General features: G+C 37.5%; 1 protein-coding gene across 3 annotated transcripts in view; it reads right to left on the bottom strand.

Moving 5' to 3' along the window:
* Window positions 1-675: 675 nt before the first annotated feature.
* FOXN3 (forkhead box N3) overlaps window positions 676-19,585 on the bottom strand; it is a 168,896-nt gene continuing 149,986 nt past the window's right edge. For all 3 annotated transcript variants that reach the window (XM_007433508.4, XM_025170047.2, XM_025170048.2), the window contains one exon: window positions 676-9,455. In XM_007433508.4, coding sequence (XP_007433570.1) covers window positions 8,888-9,455 — 568 coding nt within the window. In that variant the 3' untranslated portion in view covers window positions 676-8,887. The remainder of the gene's footprint in view (window positions 9,456-19,585) is intronic.

Raw genomic sequence — 19,585 nt, 5'->3', positions numbered from 1 at the left:
ACTCACAGATGGAGTGCTGGGAATCACAAGGCTGTTGGTTTCCCACCCCTGATATAGACAATGCTGACTTAGACCAGTTTGTTCTTTCAGTATTTGGAGCTTCCAAATGGGAGAAAAATATCTGACTTCCTCTCTCCCCTCCTCCAAGTTCCAGTCTTCTGACCCACACAGAATCTTGGTCTCCCAATCCCCTTTCTAGTTTTTCTTTAGGCAGGACTGCTGAGAAAAGAAAAGAGGAAAGATGATCCTCTAAAGTCCTTCTTGAAAAAAGAGAAGAAATCTGGATTTGACCTTTCTATTCAAGTCCTCCATGTCTGAGTTATTTATTTAAAGTAGACTGGGGTAATTTAAAAATGAATATGTTAGTCAATAGCCATAGTATTATTCTTCCTCCAATTCTCCTCTTCTGATTGCATAGTTTTAGTATATAATGTTATTACTTTTTATTATTCCTTAATTCCTGATGCTACGCAAACACACTGAGAGTTTTTTGCACCGGTCAAATTCCTTGTATGTCTTCTACTTGGCCAAAAAAGTATTTTCTTCCTTTCTTCCTTTTCTCTTTTTGTCTGTCTGTCTGTCTGTCTGTCTGTCTGTCTCTATCTATATTAAGATACTTGCTTCAGTAGTATTGCATGGTACAGCTTTAAATAAATAACAGCCAACACTGATAACTGCAGTTATTGAACTGATGCAACTCGGTAATTTTTATTGCAACTGGAAGACAATACATCACAGAAACTTTATGGTAGGTTTTGGGAGAGTGTTATTTACAATAATAACTGATGAAAGAGTTTGTCTTTGGCAATATGATTACACATCAAGAAACATAAAATGCAAGTATGCCTCTAGATCAACATTTTCCCATATTTCTGGCTGATTGCACTTGCCTTTTGACTGCTCATTTAGGTAAACACAAATACAACTTAACATTACTGTTTATGTCCCCCATCACAGTTCTCATTTATGTTAAAGAAACTGGCAGTTCCATTCAACTAGTACAGCATTTTAGGGGAAAATAGGAATAAAAACCAGAAAAGGAAAAAGAAAAAGAAAAAGAAAAAAAAATTGGCTTATTGCTGTACTAAATTAACCTATTGGCCAGTGAAGGTCTCATGACCCCTAAAGCATTGATATTGTATTTATTGGTCTTTTGATTGCTTCATCACTTTTTTTTTCTGCAGAACAAAAATATTTCAAAAATATTACAGAAGAGTATAAAAATGTACAAATCCATAATGCTTTTTCATACACACAGAAATCATTCCCTACCCCATCCCTTCCAACATTTGACACCAAGGCAGACTGAAGTAGTGAGTGTGTATAATACAAAAGTGAAACCAGGGTAATTGATCAATTTCAAAATTAGTTAATGAAAGTATTAAAACAGAAGTCCAAACACCAACATTTTCATCTTAATAATAGTATTGAAGGGAAAACCAAATCAGGTTCAAGCCAGGTAACAAAAAATCCAAACCTGTAAGATATATTCAGTCATTGGATCTTATGCTCAGAAACATGTATTAGTATAGAACAATCCAAATGGCCCTTTTTAGCTTCTGCACACAAACCTAGTAGGAAAATGTGTGTGCAAACTCACAACTCTAATTCCTAATTTAATTTCTATCAGTTGTCTTTTGGGTGGGAGGCTGGATTGAGCTGCTCTTCCACAATCAAAAGGCTGTTTGGTGGATTTCTGACTTGACTTCTCTTTTTTTAAAGCTTAAACCTGGGTATTTGGTGTGTACTTTGTTGGAACTGGGTGGTAGGTAGGTAGGTAGTTCTTCAGAATTGTAAAAACCGAGGCATTCCCCCATACTCATTGGCAAATAGGTTCACAAAAATAAATTTTGTTTTAGGTAAATATAGTTTCAAATGCTAGTATTGAAAAAAATTGGCATGAGAAGCTGTATGAAAACATTGGTTTTAAAACATTTATTTTTAAATTTTGAATATTGATTAGCAAAATACAGCACCAGAGATTGAATTCAGAGATTTTTTTTGGTTAGTGAAGCAGTGTTGGCATGCTGAGTTGTGGAAGAATTGCACAGACACAGCTGACTTTGTAAAACCTTCATATCTATAATTTTGCCCTTTGATTCAAGGAAGAGTTTGAAAAAAAAAATGATCCCTGGCTTATCAAAGTCTCTCCACCCAATTTTCCAGTTAGGATTACAGTCAGAAGGGAAGTTTGTATAAAGAAACATGAAAAAGAGTATGAAATGTTCATATATATGATAGCATAGAATATTTAGTAAATACTTATAAAATTCAACTTAAAAAAAATCCTACACCAAGACTATAGATTCATAGGAAAAGTAAAATACATGTGGTTAGCTATGTTTTTAAATTCCTGATAGTAGAAAAAACAGAGTTTGTGCATGGTTCTTTCCATACTGAAGTATTAACATATATTACATATTAAATAATAATAAAGTTATTTAAATTAGATCACAGTGCTGCATTTATGTGCATAACAGTGTTTTATATATTGCAGGCAGTGTCATGAACTTCACTCACAAACTTAATTACTACACAACCAAAAGAAAGAATGACTCTGGTTGGTGGATGGAACATTTACCAAGCCTGAAAATAATTTAGTAGCCAGGACACTGAATTCCACCATGCTAATTTTCTTATTGAAGCCAACTACCTCTGTAGTTTTTGCCTTTCTGCAGGTGGTAGAGAGTCTAGCAAGAACCTGCTTGTATTAAGAAGTAGCACACCATTTCTATTAAAAGAAATACTTTCATTTGCCACAGAAAGTGATTTGGCTTTCAAATCACTTCTGTTCTCCAGTCCAAGACAGATGATCTGAACTGAATGGCAACAACTGCGGACAGGTCTATACAGTTGAAACTGATTCTCTTCTGTGACATAAGACACTGATCGCCACCCATGAAATTTTGCCCATGAAAATTTTGAAAATTTTCAAACAGTTGCCATCTATCCAAAGCTATACAGAAATACAGTGATGGGGACAAATCCTTGTATAACTTCTACGAACATTTTTGCAACCAGCGCAATCTGAACAGCTGATCTAAAGTTCAGAAGGTTTGTTCCAGTATATTACTATTTTCACATTATTTCTGCATCATTTGGAGAAGTCTTTTTTTTTTTTTCAGGGAGAGACATACAGATATGCCCACATCAAGCCTCAATTAAGTTTCATTGTGGAGATGGACCTCCAATCAAGCAGAACTATGCTCAACCACTTTTATGTTGAAAGTTACAACACAGATATACAACAGATACACTTTTAGTCACCAAGGAAATGAATGGAACTCAAAGTATGACCACTACATACTTTGGAGGGTTCAGAATTAAAGCATTGCCTATAAAAGTTCATCAATAAAAAGATTTAATGGCAAACCTAGGTTGCTGACAAGAAAACCTGCAACAGTCCGCTTACGACAAAATATTACTGAGAATTAAATCACAATCCAAGCTGACTCTGGCTTGAATCCAAATTTTATTCCTGCCAATGGGTCCCATCCTCTGACAACTGTTCAGGACATGCTCCTGTTACCATGTTTGGGGAACAGAAATAAATTTCTCCCACACTAGAGATGCAGCCCCTGAAAGTTGGAGGACTTTTCAGCATAATATGGGAGATGATATTTGGGGCTACACAGCGCCTGAATAGTTAACAGTTGTTTCTTCCCTTCTGTTAGTAGAATCATCTACTGTATTTGAACAAAAGCTTTTGGTGGACAGAGAAAGCCCTTTCATTTATGGAAGGAGAAATATGGAGTAAACATTTTACTATTTTTATAGGAAAAAAATCTTACACATTATTTTGATAATCCAGAGTTCCTGCAAAAATGATTTACAGAACATAAAGAGCTGCCACAATTACCCAAATACATTAAGAATGATGTAGGAACAAGATAGATGCATATGCTACAGTGAGTGCATATACAGAGTCTCCTTGCCATTGTGCCACTATGCATACAGCACAGGACTTCCTGAATTCTGCCCATGGCCTTCTGAGATACTCTCAGATTTTGCCATCTTAAAGACCTTCATAGAAGAAGAATGCAACTGTGGGATCTACAGCTTCTGAGGTGGAAGCTAAATGCTTGAAGTGCCTTAAAGTCAATGAGAGTCAACTTACTGGATTAATTTCAGTACTTTATGAGGGAGCAGAGAAAGACCAAATAGATGTTTTGCTTACTGTTGCTTATATCTTCTAGTTATGAATATTCCCCTCTCTTGTTATTTCAAAATGGTTGAAGTGTAGGAATAAAGACAGGCTCATTGTATAGAGGATGCATTTTACCATGAATAGAAGTAACATCTGATATGTTTAACTTGGGCCCATCTACTTTATTTTCAGTTTGGCACTAAAGGTAAGAAGTTGGCACAACAGAATAATGTTGTGGGGCTTGCTTAGATTAAATTATTGATTGTGGCTGCATGATAGAGAAGATAAACTCTTAACAAATTGCCATAACTTCTAATAAGTTCCAGGTACTTAATTTATAACTTGCATACTGCTTACCTCAAATGAATTTTGCCTTATTTTGTAAAAATACCAATTGTGATCACTTTTTGTGCAGTGATAGCTAAAATTATCTTCAGCACATTACTTTTTATTTAAGACATTATAGCTTATGGATGTTCAGTCAATGGGATACAGTCCAGTTGGAAGCATGTTGTATATTACTGTGGGCTTTAGTGGATAAATCAATGAGACAAATTGCTTAACTTTGGATGGATAGCATTCCATCTATATCATGATCATTCATTTCTGAAGGCACTGCCAAATATCAGAACTACTGTTTTTCGTTTACAAAATACTATAGTTGAGACTTTAGACTGAAATGGTATAATCATTGTGCATGCATGTGAGCATGTGTGTAGGGCTTCATATTTGGGGTATAGGAATAAAACCCTGGATGCATTTAGTTATATATCACCAGTACAAAACTCAAAGCCCAAGTTCTGATTCTATCTCAGAAATTATTGTATATATTATCCAAACTATGAGCCTTCAGTATTGGATTTTATTTTTAAATAATGATTTCTAAGAAAGAACATTAAATTTAGATTTTAAAATGGTTTTCTGGGCAAAAATAAAGATTGTAACAGTCAGAATGCTAGTGTAAAAGAATTTGAATTTGTGAGTATAAAGCATATACAATGGCCAAAATATAAGTCAAGAAGTTTGAAGTAAGTTTACTAGGAATGTAACTGCACTACAGACTAAAACATATGCATGTTATTGTATCTAATCAAAGGGATGCAGAAGAGCTATTTCAGCCTTCCTCCAGATGTGTTGAGACTACCACAATTCCAAGTAAGCATGCTCAAATATTTGCTGGGAATCCAACACATCACAAAGCAACAGACTGAAAAAAAAGTTGTAATTGGTGGGATATATCTATGCATTCAATGTGCTCAAGTACATGAGCAGAGGAGACGTCTTTCAATTAACTTTATTATCCTGTCAAAATCTTAGTGAAAGGGATGGCAGTCTGATATAGGCTTGCAACTGCTAATTAATTTTCATGGAGTATGCAGAAAAGTGTTTCAAGAGAATTATCCCCTTGATGTACCAATAGGGAAACAGCAGGCACAGAGGCATTTGAATCTGTAATTCAATTTGGATTGCACCTATTGAATGTCAATTGTATACATGTATATTTACTGCAGGATGAAAACCCAAAACAGGACATGCATGGGATGGTAGTAAAAAAAAAGTCAAGATGGTGAATGCAACTGTACAACTGAAGCCTACCTCTTTTGTACATGTGTCATCACACACAAAAGGATGGGACTCTGATCATGCAGCTGTGATCACCACTTTGACTTTTCTGACACCTCTGTATAAATGCTGCTGAATCAAGCTACAGCATTTTATCACTAATCCATAGTCACAATTTAAATTTCTTGCCATATTGGCAAATATCAGAAATTTAGCAAAGATTCTCTTAATCAAGAGCTGACTCAGTAGAAAATGATACAGTTTCTAGAATGCCATTCTATTCTCCAGTTGGGGTGGGGAAGGAACTGTGGGGCATCATATAACTTCAACATTATAATATATTCCCTCAGTTCTCTCTTTGTTATGGTACTTTCTAAATGTCAGAACTTTGGCCTAAGCAATAAAAATTAAAATTCAGAACCCTTCCAGTTTACAACTTAAACAGCTTCACTGTGAAACAATTATTTCATTCGAATAAATAGCAACCATATATTTTACATTTCATCAGAACTCCATGGCAATCTCAAGATGCATATGGCACTCTTCTATGAAGAGAAAACTCTTAATTCACTAACATGGTTTTTTTTCACTAACTCTTAAAATTATTGTTGCTTTTTAGGCAAATATTATCAATTCTTTCTGGAAGGGGGCAGACCACAGAATTCTGATTTTTGAATTCACAAAAAATGTGTGTTGAAGGCAATGCAGAGTTTGAACTTGCTCTCAAACCTTTGTTAGCTCAAGCTTGATTTGGCACAGTTTATTTTAAAGATCTGTTGGTACGAGTTTTTAATGGATACCATATATACTTCCTAGAATATAATTCAATGATGGCTAAAGGATATTTCCAATTCTTTTTCAATTTCTTGCCACTGACCACTCCCAATCCACCTTAACCTCTAAACCTTAGGACCTCATCAGTAGCATCACTACTTCCATTACTATAAAGCTATATTTATTTACATGAAGCAGCTAAAAGAGCTGCCTTACCTAATGCTATTCTTGGGAGGGCTTCCTAGTATTTTCATGTCTGCAGCTCCCCCATTTTTTAGGGATGTTTTATAAACTGCAGTAGAAACATGGTGCTTGAAAAAATCATGCAGAAGTCCTTTGGAACACAATCTACAAGCCTTATAAGTCATTTGAAGATTATGGCTGTCTATACTAGTATTTCCTGGGTGGTGGTGTGGGATGTTGGCCTTATTAAAAACTCTACAGTCCATTTATGGGACTACCACTGCAAAACAGGTATGGCCACAATCAAGTTGTTTCTCTATCATGTATCTCCAGTCAAATCATGAACACAAATGAAAGTCATTTCAAAACTCATTCCTTCTTGAGAGATCAATGTATCTCATTGATTACAATCTCACGGAATCCAAATTGTCCATTGTTTCCTCTCTCCCATCCATACAGTAAGTTCAGAGTCTTTTCCTGGAGTCTTAATCATACACACTCACTACTTGCTGTGCCCTCAAAATTATTGCGTAATGTTAATACATGTATAGACAAAGAAAGGACAAACATGTTCAAAAACAGAGAAGTAGGGGAAGGGGGCTGAATGTGCAGACAAGGCAATATAATTCAACCATCCAAGCCCTACCCGAGCATGAAGTTTTATTTTTTAATATTGCAGAATAAGTTCCCCAACAGTCAGTATTTGTCCCTGAAAAAGGTTAAACCTTAAAACACCTGCTTCCCAAACAAAATAAAAACAAAAACAAAACCAAACCAAAAATCAAAAACCAAAAACCAAAACTAAGCCTATTGGCTTAAAAATTAGAGGCATAGCCTTTTCTCTATTTTTCTCTATTTATATGAAAATAATTCATGCTTCATGCTAAATACATTATTTACCTTACAAGAACTTTTGTTATCTTTGAATTAAAAAGGGGGGTTTTATTTTGTACTCCTGAGCCCCTCCCAGAAAGGTATCCATGCAATTTGAATCAGAATTTTCTGCTGGCTACAGTGGTTATAACTGGAAATATATTGTTATTTTTGCACAAATGTATCCTGGCTATTTAACAGGTACAGCATTTTGAGGAGTACTGTACAGAGTTCTAGTTAAGATTAGGATTTATTGTCCAACCAAATATATTTGTTTTTTTATGTAATATAATACTAATGGCAGGTTTTGTAGCATATGTATTTTGCTTTTCTCATGAGATCCATTTTTTTATCCTATCAAAAAGATTTCCTCATTTTGATCCTCTTTAAATATCTACTCATAATTTTTATTTTTATTTTAAGATTTGATTGCTTTTCACTCAGGCAGTTAAGAACTCATAGCTTGTTTTCCCATAATATTTTTGCAGGCAGTGCCAATCTTCAGGCTTATGGCTTTTTAAAAAACATTCTTTTAATTTAAATATAGAAGACAATTAATTGATTAAAGAATATCACTAATCCCCCCAACCCCCTCCACCCTTTTCTCCTTATATTATTGAAACTCATTGCATACACAGTTCAGTTTCCATAATTTAAAAAGTATTAAGTCTTCACATTATGAGCCATATACAGTACATGAAGCTTAAGTAATTCATTACTGTATGAGCAGCTGTCTTTAGTGGGTATTCCAAGATTTCTATGGCACAAATGCAAGCAAATGCCACTGTCTTATTCTTGATTCTGAAGATGGGCCTCTGACTTCCCTCAAATTTCTGGTTTATACATACGTACATACGTACATACACACACACACACACACACACACTCTCTCTCTCTCTCTCTCTCTCGTTTAATTATAAGGCTTTTAAATTATTTTACTAAGAGCCTGGCCTGAATCTACCATATTATTCAATTTTTCACTATATAATGTACTTTCAAGTGCCAAATTTTATTCCTCTCACATTAACTGGTGGTATCACAGCGTATTCAACCATGCATTTCTGACAAAACTGCAGAAAGCAATGGCAATTTTGGCTTTTACTTTTTTTGTCTTCATGTAATGAAAAGCTTTTGTAAAATTAGATGAGTATCAGTATGAGTTCTATGGCTTCAATCTCCTTTAAAAAAAACACACAAATATTTTGGGTTCAAAAAAGGGGAAAAAAAGAAAAAGAAAAAGAAAAAAAGAAAAAAAGGGGGAAGAAAAAACTGAAGAAAATATTTTCTGATATTGCCACAAATCATTAGAATTCACCTGACGTGCTGAAACAAAATTGTTTTATAAGTTCAGTCAATGGATTTGTTCTCATTTTTTGTCATGTCCTTTTGCTCTTTCTGCCCCTTTGCCGTCCGATTGGTGATGTTGTTCAAACAAGATCGAATTCCTGCCAAATGCAGGAGCGATCCAGCAGCTTCTTTCATCTCTTCATCATCACTCTCTGGTGGCTTCTCTGTGCGTCTCTTTTTAAGAGGCAGTGTGTCACTTGGTACTTTTTTTGCCTTCAATAAATGCTGACGTTTCTTGTGCTGAGAGGTGAATCCACCATCAGCTACAGAATCCTTGGTCTCTCTTCGGTTTTGCCGTTTGCTCTCATCCTCTGCCTCACTATGGCTCTCGTGGCTATGGAAGTTGACCTCGCTGCCCTCACTACTGTCCCGGTTGCCTTTTGTGACAAATTCGTAATGATCATCAGCAGAAGAAGAGGAAACAGAATCACTAGTGGGTGATGTGCTCCTATGGTTGGAAGATTTGGCACTGCTATAGTTATGATCCTCCTTTGGGTCACCACTCACCAATGGAGAACCACACGACTGCTCGCTATCTGTTCTCATTCGGCAATTTGCTATTCCATTCCTGGGAAAGGAGAACAAAAATAAAAGCATAGTCAAACTCCTTTGAAAAGCTGTATTTTTTTGTATCAACAAGAAAGCAAGCAAGCAAGTCACACATCAAAATGCTGGAAGGAGATGGGTAAAATAGTCACCCTCCTTAGTATTTGCTTGGAATCTTAAAACTGTAAGGAGAGCAGAGTCATTAACTCTGCCAGCAGCAGTGAGCTATTAATTCTGGCTGGCCTGCTGGGGGCAAAATAGATAATTATTATCATTAGGAACGTGAGATTTAATCTGCTTTTTAAAAAAATCAGATCGTTTGAAGGTTTATAGATTTAACTGAGCAGACTAAGAACAAAGACATTTTTAAATTCATTTTGATTCTTGTGTATAATGAAGTAATGAATGGGAGAAAAAGAATAATTTTATGAACCTGTTTGGCTGTTAGGATGTGTAGGAGAAGCTCACTTGTTTACTTATTTAGCTGCCTATCTCAAATATATGACTCTGGGCTTCTAATAATACTTAAAAGCAAGATAAAAACTGTATAACAAAATTATAAATAACATATATAACATCTGAGAAAATTCAACCAACAACAACAATTGACATAGCCATATCGGCTCAGCCACACATCCAGGCCCCAGGCTCAATGAGAAAACCAGGTTTTCAAGGCCTTATGAAAGGCCAGCAGAGTTGGCGCAAGTCTTAGCCACCAGGGGAATGTTGTTCCAGAGGGCAGGTGCCATGATAGAAAAATCTCTTTTCCTGGGTCCCAGCAGATGACACGCCTTAAAAAATGGGCCCAGAGCAAGCCTTTCCTGGTGGATCTAACAGGATGGGTAGATACAACAAGGGAGAGTTGGCCTCGCAAGTAACCTGGTCCCAAGCCATGGACGGTTTTAAAGGTAACTACCAGCACCTTATATTGAACCTGGAAATATACCGGCAACCAGTGCAGCTTGTGAAGCAGAGGTGTTGCATGTGCTGAATGACTGGCACTCATAACTGGCCATGCCAACGCATCTGTATTAGCTGAAGCTTCCAAATATTCCCATGTAGAGCACCTTGCAGTAGTCCCTTTGAAGATGCTGCCATTGTCGGGCCTGTTTTTTTGACATGTGGAAGAGACTAGAACAACCTAGATTCTCTCAGTGATTAGAAAATTGTCAAAACATACATCCTTTTTCCAAGCTTTTAATTATTAAATGAATTTAGTTTCTATTTCAGTGTTCATTTGTTGGTTTCAGACTGTCCCTGTTTTTAAATTCTGCTAGCTACTACAGTATTGTGAGACTAGGCTGAAGCGGCCATAACTAAAGATGAAACAGGCACATAAGCAGAGAGGACAAAAAGCCAGAAATTTTGTCTAAAAGATCCTTCTGGGGAGGTAGGTAAGAAGGAAAAAAGTCATTAAGGAAAGGAAAAAATGTCACTTGAACCAGGCAAAGGAAGTTGGGCCTGAGCACATGGAACCCCTCCCCCATCCTATTAACAGTTACCAGACTTGTAAATTAACAAGGCAAGAGTAGCTGCCAGTCTTGTGAATCAACAAAGCAAGGACTTTTGGGAATAAAAGGGGTTCCTGAAGCCCACCCACTCCTTGAGTTGTCTTTGGATCCAAACTTGGCACCTTCTGTCCCTCTAGCTAGTGCCTGGCAGCCTAGTTGAGAAGGATGTGGGTAAGTGTGATGTGTGTGTGTGTGTGCACGTGTGAGAAAGAGTAAATGTACATTGTAACCAGTGAAGTTTTGCTGTTACTTTAAATTCACTGGGTGTATTCCAAAGAACCTGTTGTGCCTCAGTGTTCCGTTGAAAGTAATTTGTGTGTGTCCCTAACTATTTCCCGGCTGTTGCCCAGGACTGTGTGTCTTGTCTGCTCTAGCTGCATCTGTGTGAAAAACCAGCTAGAAAGCAAGGGGGTCTTACAAGATCTGCGTGCCTCCACAGGCTGTGAGTGAATGAGTAAGTGACCATAAGCTGAACCTGGAAGCACCTGTAACAGTATATGTATTTGCAGAGTAGAATGAACAAGATATGTAAATAAAATAAATAAATGAACAACCGTATCTCTTTATCACAAGTATTGTTTTTGGTTATTGGTTATTCTATTTCAAATTTTCATACTTAATGGTCTTGAGGAAAAAAAAACTCGCTACACTGAAGTTTTGGTAATATGCAACTTTACTTACATTGGGTTGAACACGAGAACAGTGCTGATTTCTGGGTAGTCTTAGGTACAGATTGGTAACTTGCTTGTTCAAATAACTCAAAGTCCTTATAAACATCTTTAAAATAATCTACCATTTAAAACTGCTAGCAACTGTAAACTAATTAAGGTATTTATTATTAGCAACAATAATAAATTTATTATTATGTTAATTCTCCATCACCTGTTCCTTTATGAACTCACATGTAGAAGGTTCTCACTCTTCTTTATAACAATATTTTGAGGCATGTTAGGCAAAGAATACGAGCTGAAATTCTGATATTCCAAACACTACACCACAATGATTTATTTAGATTTGCTTGTCCAAGCAAGATTTGTTTGAATGTGTGCTGAAGTCAGTGTAAGCCCGAGAATTGCTGCTAGATTATGAGATCAAATTTTAAGTACATTTTCAAACCTAATTTGTAATCAGAAGTTACACTTTCCATGGTCAGAAAAAAAAAAGCCTCAAAAGGGAAGAACTGCTTGGGACACAATACAGGGCTACAGCACAAAATGTGCCAATCCTGTAGCATCACAGATACATTATAAAAGGAAAACCACATATTAGCCCTAAGACCAGTTTGAGTACACAGAAACAATATCTGAATCATAAAGCTTACCATAATACATTTTAAAAATTGTTCAGGCAAAAGACTTGAAAATTCACTCATAATCAAAACCAATTATGTGCAATCATGAACACTGTGTGAATTCAAATATTCTGAATAATTGCATGGGATTTATTTTGTACATAAAAGAAGGGAAGCCCTTGGACTAAAGAAACGTATTTTCCAAGTGTTAATATCTCATGCTGTGCCTAGATATTTTATCAGAGTCTGAGTTTATTAGATTTTAAAAACAAAAATTCATTTAAAACATTTTATAAACTAAGAAGATAATTTTTACAAAATGCTGAAGATGTAAGGTGTACTTTTACAAAATGCTGAAGACAAGATGTAAAGTCTGTTTGCACTGTGGGTGAGGGAACCATGGAAGCTGTTTAGTTTCTCAGACAACACTGAGACAATCAACATATGTATCATTTACTTTACTACAGAGATATTTATTAATATCAGGACTATTTTCCCTTTAAAGATTGAAATGGATAAATATGCCTCTTTGACTTGTGCCATGTTTATAGATTTTCATCTATGACATATTTTCATATGAATCTGCCATTAAAAAAATCCTTTAAAACTATATACTTCTATTAAAAATATGTATCCATCTCTATCTTCCAGTGTATCATGATAATGTCAAGGACAGCACTGTTAACTTACATTCCTATAAGTCTGATGTTTGGTATAATTCTGATCCACACCTTAAAATGATATGAAGTTTCATACAAAATTTGCAAAAGCATAACTCCTCAAATTTCATTATTGACTGATACAGTATTAATGACAGGATCTCTACACAAAACTGGTTTTCCATTGCTGAATGCACTATTATACAAAATGATAATTAAAAATGCAAAATATTTCATTCTGAGAATTTCATTTTAACTCAGAAGAAAGCTGCCGTAACGTATGGGGGAAAATAATATTCTTGTTATGCCACTTTAATAATGTGATGCCTATGACTTACAGGTGCCCTTAATTCTGCTGAGATTCTCAGTGCTGAGTAGATTATATAGGTAATCACTGGAGAGCTAAAAATACAAGGTATTTCAATGATATTTCATTGAAGAGGAGTTACTTTAAGCTTTATTATTACGGTGAGTGCTGCTTAAGGCTATTAGAATAGCTGCAGTTGGGCAGTTCACAGCTGTATCTACCCCTATATCAGCTATTGCTATAACCTGTAGGACAAGGCTGGACAAATGTTAGACTGGCAGGTTCAATCCTGTTGTCATATTCTACCATTCAAAACCTAGTACATTAGCCCATGTAGAATTAACAATCTAGAAATCCAAGCATTTATTCTAAGATAGATGTATATGGCCCAAGTAACAGGGTGGCATATAGTCCCCCAAAGCTTTAGATATGGTCTTCAGAGGTCATCCAAAAGTTGCTAGGAACTTCTGATTTTTAATATGACAGAAAGGCAAAATTATTAAACATGCATATTTAATTTAGTTTCAATTACTAAATTAATTACTAATTAACTTCACTTAAATCCTGTACTACTCAACTTTTGAGATCAAGCCTCTGGCATACCATTCAAAGGACAAATGTGACTCTTGAGCCAGAAAATATTGAATAGCAGTGTTTGAAGTGCTGAATAAAGTTATCCAAAAAAATGGATTCCTATCAGTATCTCCCATCTTACTGGCTTAATGTTATTGTAGAACAATTGTTAGAAATCTTTTGCTACATTTTGACTATCCCTGTCACAGGAACAAGAATGCAAAAATCCAAGGTTATACAAACCATTTTATTTTATTCATTTATTTATTAAATCTATATAGCTGCCCATTTCACGAGAAGTGACTCTGGGTGGTGAACAATAATCAAATAAAAAACAATACATATATAAAAACAAGCATTTAAAAATATAGAAAGTCAACATTAACAGTAGAAAGCCATACTATACTTTGCATTTTACTCTCTACCAGAGTGTGTGAGGAACCATAATGATGAAGTAGTATTTCTTGAATCACCTTTCTTAATAAATAGTGCTAAATTTGTTCTTAATATAATCACAGAGAAAAAAATCCTTAGAAGTAGAATAAGGAAGATAGGACTAAAAACAAAAGTATTCTGTAAAAGGTGAAGAAATGGTACTGTCTTGAGTAGTACAGAAGGAAAACAAAAAAAAAGTAGGGATCACCTATTTTTGTTCTACTCCATTATCATCTTTTCCACTTCTGCTAATTTTTTGTACCTAGTATTCTTAACAAGGAATTGTTAGGCAATGAAAACTGCACAATTCACTAGAAATGTAAAGAAAAAAAATCTATCTTAAAAACAACTAAAACAGATGGATGGATTCCAAACAAACTAGAATAATCTAATTTTGCATTAGAAAAAAATCCATTCTTTATGATGTATTTATATATCACATTAACATATATGCCACTCCACTGCTGAAGACTACAACTATCTTCTACTGTAATTCTATCAAGGCGATGGTTGAATGTCACCAGAACAACTTTACCAATATGGTAAAAAAGTTCACCTTTGAAATTCCTAGTTGTCTATTAATTTGTAGATCTGTCTGTCTTTGGAAATATGTAAAGCAGGGGATTTGATCACTTCATTAAAATGAAATGGAAAACAGTACCAGGCAAAGGAGCTCCATGGTCTAAACAGCTTACACACAAAATATCATAATAATCAGTCATAGGTTAAAACCACAGCTACTTCAAATATTGTTCTCTTTATTGTCCCGATGCAATTTGAGAAAACCCTCCTTCTCAATTAGAAATTGCTAATCTCTAAAATGTTATGTAAAGCTTCCCTAAACAGCTAACCTCCTGGTTTATACAAAGGAAACCTAGAATCTATGGATGATAAACTATGTAGATCTCAGCTTGGGAAAAAAGACAAAAGCAAATCTCCTTCAGTTATTAATAGCTAAATGCAATGTCATTCATGATTGTGCAGGAAGTCAAATAAGTCAGCCATATTTACATTCAAAACAATGTTGTAGTGAATTTTATTTGCACTTCTTTAAAACCATTCACCAAGGGGAAAGCAAATTAAAGAGAGAGATTTTTAAAATTTTAAGTTAAAACATTTATATTTTAAGGAAAATAATAAAAGGTTACCACAATTTATAAAAAAAAAAATTGGTCCTTTGTTTCTTTAGTTTTGGCATAAAGATTGGTTCAGTCAACAGCATATGTACCTGAGACTTTGCATGATATTAGCGGTAATGGTTTTGCTCCAAAGAGAAAGGCAACAACTAAAGAGGCAAGGGACAAGGAGCAAAAAATTGCACAGCATGGCAAGTATTTTTATTTTGACAAACCTCTTTAAATGAATATTCTTAAAATACCTCCTCAAATGCAAATTGTTACCTTTTTTTGAACAGGTGGTCAAGGATCAAGCATTTTAATATAAAAAAATAAGGACAGCAAATGGAAGAAGACAACCCTTTATGCAAGGATCTGGAAGAATAAATGATAGATCCCGAATTAAAAGCAAAATAGATTTGGAGCACGCATGGGCATGCACGTATCACCTGTTGGGAATACCTTAAAGCAGCTATGTGCAGCTGCTGCTGCAAGATCTCAGAAAAAGACAGAGTTTAAGGTCTTCCCAAATAGATGCTATGTGGACACCCATGCAGGCTCTGAATCCAGATCTTTGCACAGCCCTGAAAATCAGCAAGAAGTTGCTTGCCTTTTTAGTGAGTGTCCAGAAGCCTCCCCAACCCTCATGGCCAAGTACTCACTGTGTTCAACAGATGAGATGCACTTACAGGAAAAGCTGCCTAAAAGCATTCCAATGTGAGGCTACTCTGAACTGCAAATGCTGTGCTTGTGGGAACCAATATGCCCAACAGAACCTCCTCTTGTACCTGCCAGCCTTCTTACCCCCATGAATCTTATTACATTTTTAGAAAAACTATTTAATAAAAAATGGGAAGGTAGTATACCGTAAAGCCAAGTGCCAGCTTAATTGTTATTTTGAAGAATGCCTTTGGACCCAACAGTCCCCTTAAGCTTTTAAAGAATAAAAATGGTGGGCTGTTACATCCCAGAACTGTGTTTGGAAGCATGCCCACTTGGCTTGAAACAAGCACAAAAATGAACCAGTATATTAAAAAAAATATTTCAAGAGAACTGAGAGATATGCATTCAAGTAACTCAGTTGTGCAATTACTTACGTTCCTCCATGGCAGCCAGTTTGCAATGGCATATGCAATATTTATTTATTACATATATCTACATATTACCCAGCTCCCAAGGCTACAGGTAGTCTACAACAGAGTTAAATGCATGATCACAATGAAATAAAAGTCATATCCATCAGTAACCACAATAACATCACATAAAATTAACCTCCAAATATGTTCACAAAAGTCCAGAAATGCTCGGCCACTCAAAAAGATGCTGTATGCGGTACTCAAAGTTACAAAAATACAAAACCATCCATGCCTGATAATTGGGGAATGCAAGGAACAAAAAAGGAAGGGCTGAGATGTTTGAGGGAGTGGAGAGGGGGAAAGAAGGCTAAGTAATTGAGGGGACTGGGTAATGGAGTATATGGGGCTCCTTCTGGAAGCTGCCTTGCCCAGGTATCCTCCAATTCTCAGTTCTACTTGCTAGCAGTGATTTGCCAAGATCTCAGACAGAGATCTTCACCACATCTATCAGACCCTTTTATCTGAAACTGCTGGTCAATGAATCCTGATTTTCTGAATGTAAAGCATATGATCTACGTATGACTGAATAGTAGTACCTGTGATGGACTGGAATTGTGGGGGCCAGAATCGGGGAGTAAAGAATGCTCTTTCATCTCCAGAAGGGGGAAGAGATAAGCGGATGAGGCTGGCACCTCCCTGAGGAATTCACTCTGTTTTGACTGGCTGACTTTGGGAACTGAAGTTTCAGTCTGGGAAGATTCTTGATAGAGGTTGCAGCTAATAAACCTTGTTGGATTGAATCTGCATGGTCTCCTGGAGTTCCCTGGGCTAAACCTGACATCAATCTTCCCAGACTCTTTTTACCTTCCAGTAGAAGGAGTTACATCATGGCTACAGATCCACAGGGAGCTAATTTGACACCACAGTTGTTGGCTGCTGCACTAATACAACATCAGCAACAAGTGGATGCACAGATTAACCACCTGCAAGCAGCTATGGGACAACTAATACAGCAACTCGGACCGGGAGTCCAGCCACCACCTCCCCTGCCACCAGTGTTACTGCGTTCGCCTGGTAGCATGCCTGAGAAGTATGGAGGTGAGGTGGAACAGATGAGAACCTTCCTGGCACAATGTGAGTTGTTCATGGATGGCAGGCCAGGAGAATTTCCTACAGATCAAACAAGAGTGGCTTTTGTAATGAGTTTATTGAAGGGCTCTGTGGCCAAGTGGGCTACTCCCCTCATAGAGACAAGGGATCCAATGCTTAACAACTACCAGAATTTTGTTACAGCATTCAGGGGGCACTTTGGAGACCCAGTGAGACGGTTAACTGCCTGTCAGGACATTCGTAAACTCAGGCAAGGTGACAAACCGGTAAGATTGTTTATTGCAGATTTCAAGTTACTAGTGGGAGATGTTGAGTGGAATGAAATAGCTCTTATAGACCAATTTAGAGAGGGGTTGGATCCTGAACTTCGGTCGGAAATGGTGAAACAAGGCATTCCAAATACTCTGGATGACCTGTACCAGCTTTGTATAATGGTTGAAGCCAGGCTCATGGAGTTGAAACAGTATGATCCGTCTACTCCCCTAGTTACTCCTCAGCCTCCATTGGTCACAATTCCCTCCCCCCGTGCAGTAACAACAGAATTTACAGCGGGGGAGCCGATGGAATTGGGAGCTGCTCGGAGAACCGTGTCAGGAGAGGAAAGGCAGAGGAGAAGGGATCTTAACTTGTGTTTCTATTGTGGAGCCCCAGGGCATATGGTGAGTTTGCCCAGTGAGAGGTATGCTAGCGGGAGCCAAACGCACACAGCAGGCAACTCTCAAGAAAGCAGTTTCTGTCCCAGCACAGCAGCAGGGAAACTGGCAAAGCCCCCCTCCTCAGAGCTCGCGGGGGGGGGCTATCAAGCAATTAAGGAGAGCTCACAATGGAGATGGCAATCAGGCCTTCATGTTAGTGCCTCTCACAGTGACATTGCCTTCTGGCTCCAAAATTAAATTGGAGGCTCTCATAGATTCAGGCGCTACCACGAGTTTCACAGATGTTCAGACTGTACAGAAATGGCAGTTACCTACGGTGGATTTGGAGAAACCCATGAATGTAGAGACTATAGATTCTCAACCATTGAGGGCAGGTCCGGTGCTGCAATCCACAGTTCCTCTACAGCTGACCATTAACGATCACATGGAGTTGTTACCCCTGTACGTGACAGCATCTTTACATGTGGTCTTGGGTACTTCGTGGCTTAGGTTGCACAACGCTGACATTGACTGGTCAGCGGGGACCCTCTCATTTTCAGCTCCAGATTGTCAACACCACAAAGTACAGGGAGCTATCCTCACCAATTCTCTAGCAGGCATCCAGGATGTGGAAAGGGGTTTGCCCAAGTATGCAGACTTTGCAGATGTTTTCGGGGAGGAAGAGTCTACGGCCTTACCCCCACATAGAGACTGTGATTGCACGATTGATTTGAAGCCAGGTGCTAAAATCCCAGCCAGACGGCAATATCCCATGTCTGCAAAAGAGTTAGCTATTCTCAAGGATTACATAGAAGTAAATTTGAAGAAGGGATTTATCAGGCCATCAAAGTCTCCAGCCTCAGCTCCTACATTTTTTGTACCAAAGAAGCCAGACCCAGAGACGTTCGGAACCGCCACCAGCGGGACTGTTCCAATGCACATGGTGCATGATTACAAAGAGTTGAACAAAGTAACCATTAGAGATCATTATCCACTCCCACTGATTTCAGATCTTTTAGACCAGCTACAAAAAGCTCGGGGATGCGGTGGTGCAGCGGCTTAATGACGCTGAAAGTTGCCAGCCAGAAATGGTCAACACTTCAGCGGTTCGAGCCCAGCTCCGCGCAGCAGAGCGAGCTCCTGCTTCCTCCCCAGCTCCTGCCAACCCAGCAGCTCGAAAACTTACGTGAGTAGATAAATGGGGACTCTCACCCCGGTGGGAGGAAAAATGCTGGCGCCTTGCAAAGGAGACGGGACCAGTTGCCGGTAATGCAGAAGCCGCGCATGCCCGAAAAAGGCGCGAAGCAACAGAAACCCCGCCTCCTGCGCTCACCAGCTGGGCTCTGCTCTAGGAAGGAGGCCATGGCAAACCACTTCCGAAACACCTTGCCTTGAAAACTGCAGGGACTCGTCCAGGCAGTCGCTGCAGAATCGGTCACG

This window comes from Python bivittatus, unplaced genomic scaffold (genome assembly GCF_059951505.1).
Source record: "Python bivittatus isolate LINGU-HERP-01145 unplaced genomic scaffold, Pbiv_v1 ctg000480_np1212, whole genome shotgun sequence".
In the NCBI taxonomy this organism is placed as follows: Eukaryota; Metazoa; Chordata; class Lepidosauria; order Squamata; family Pythonidae; genus Python; species Python bivittatus.
This window is presented reverse-complemented; position numbering and strand designations above follow the sequence as displayed.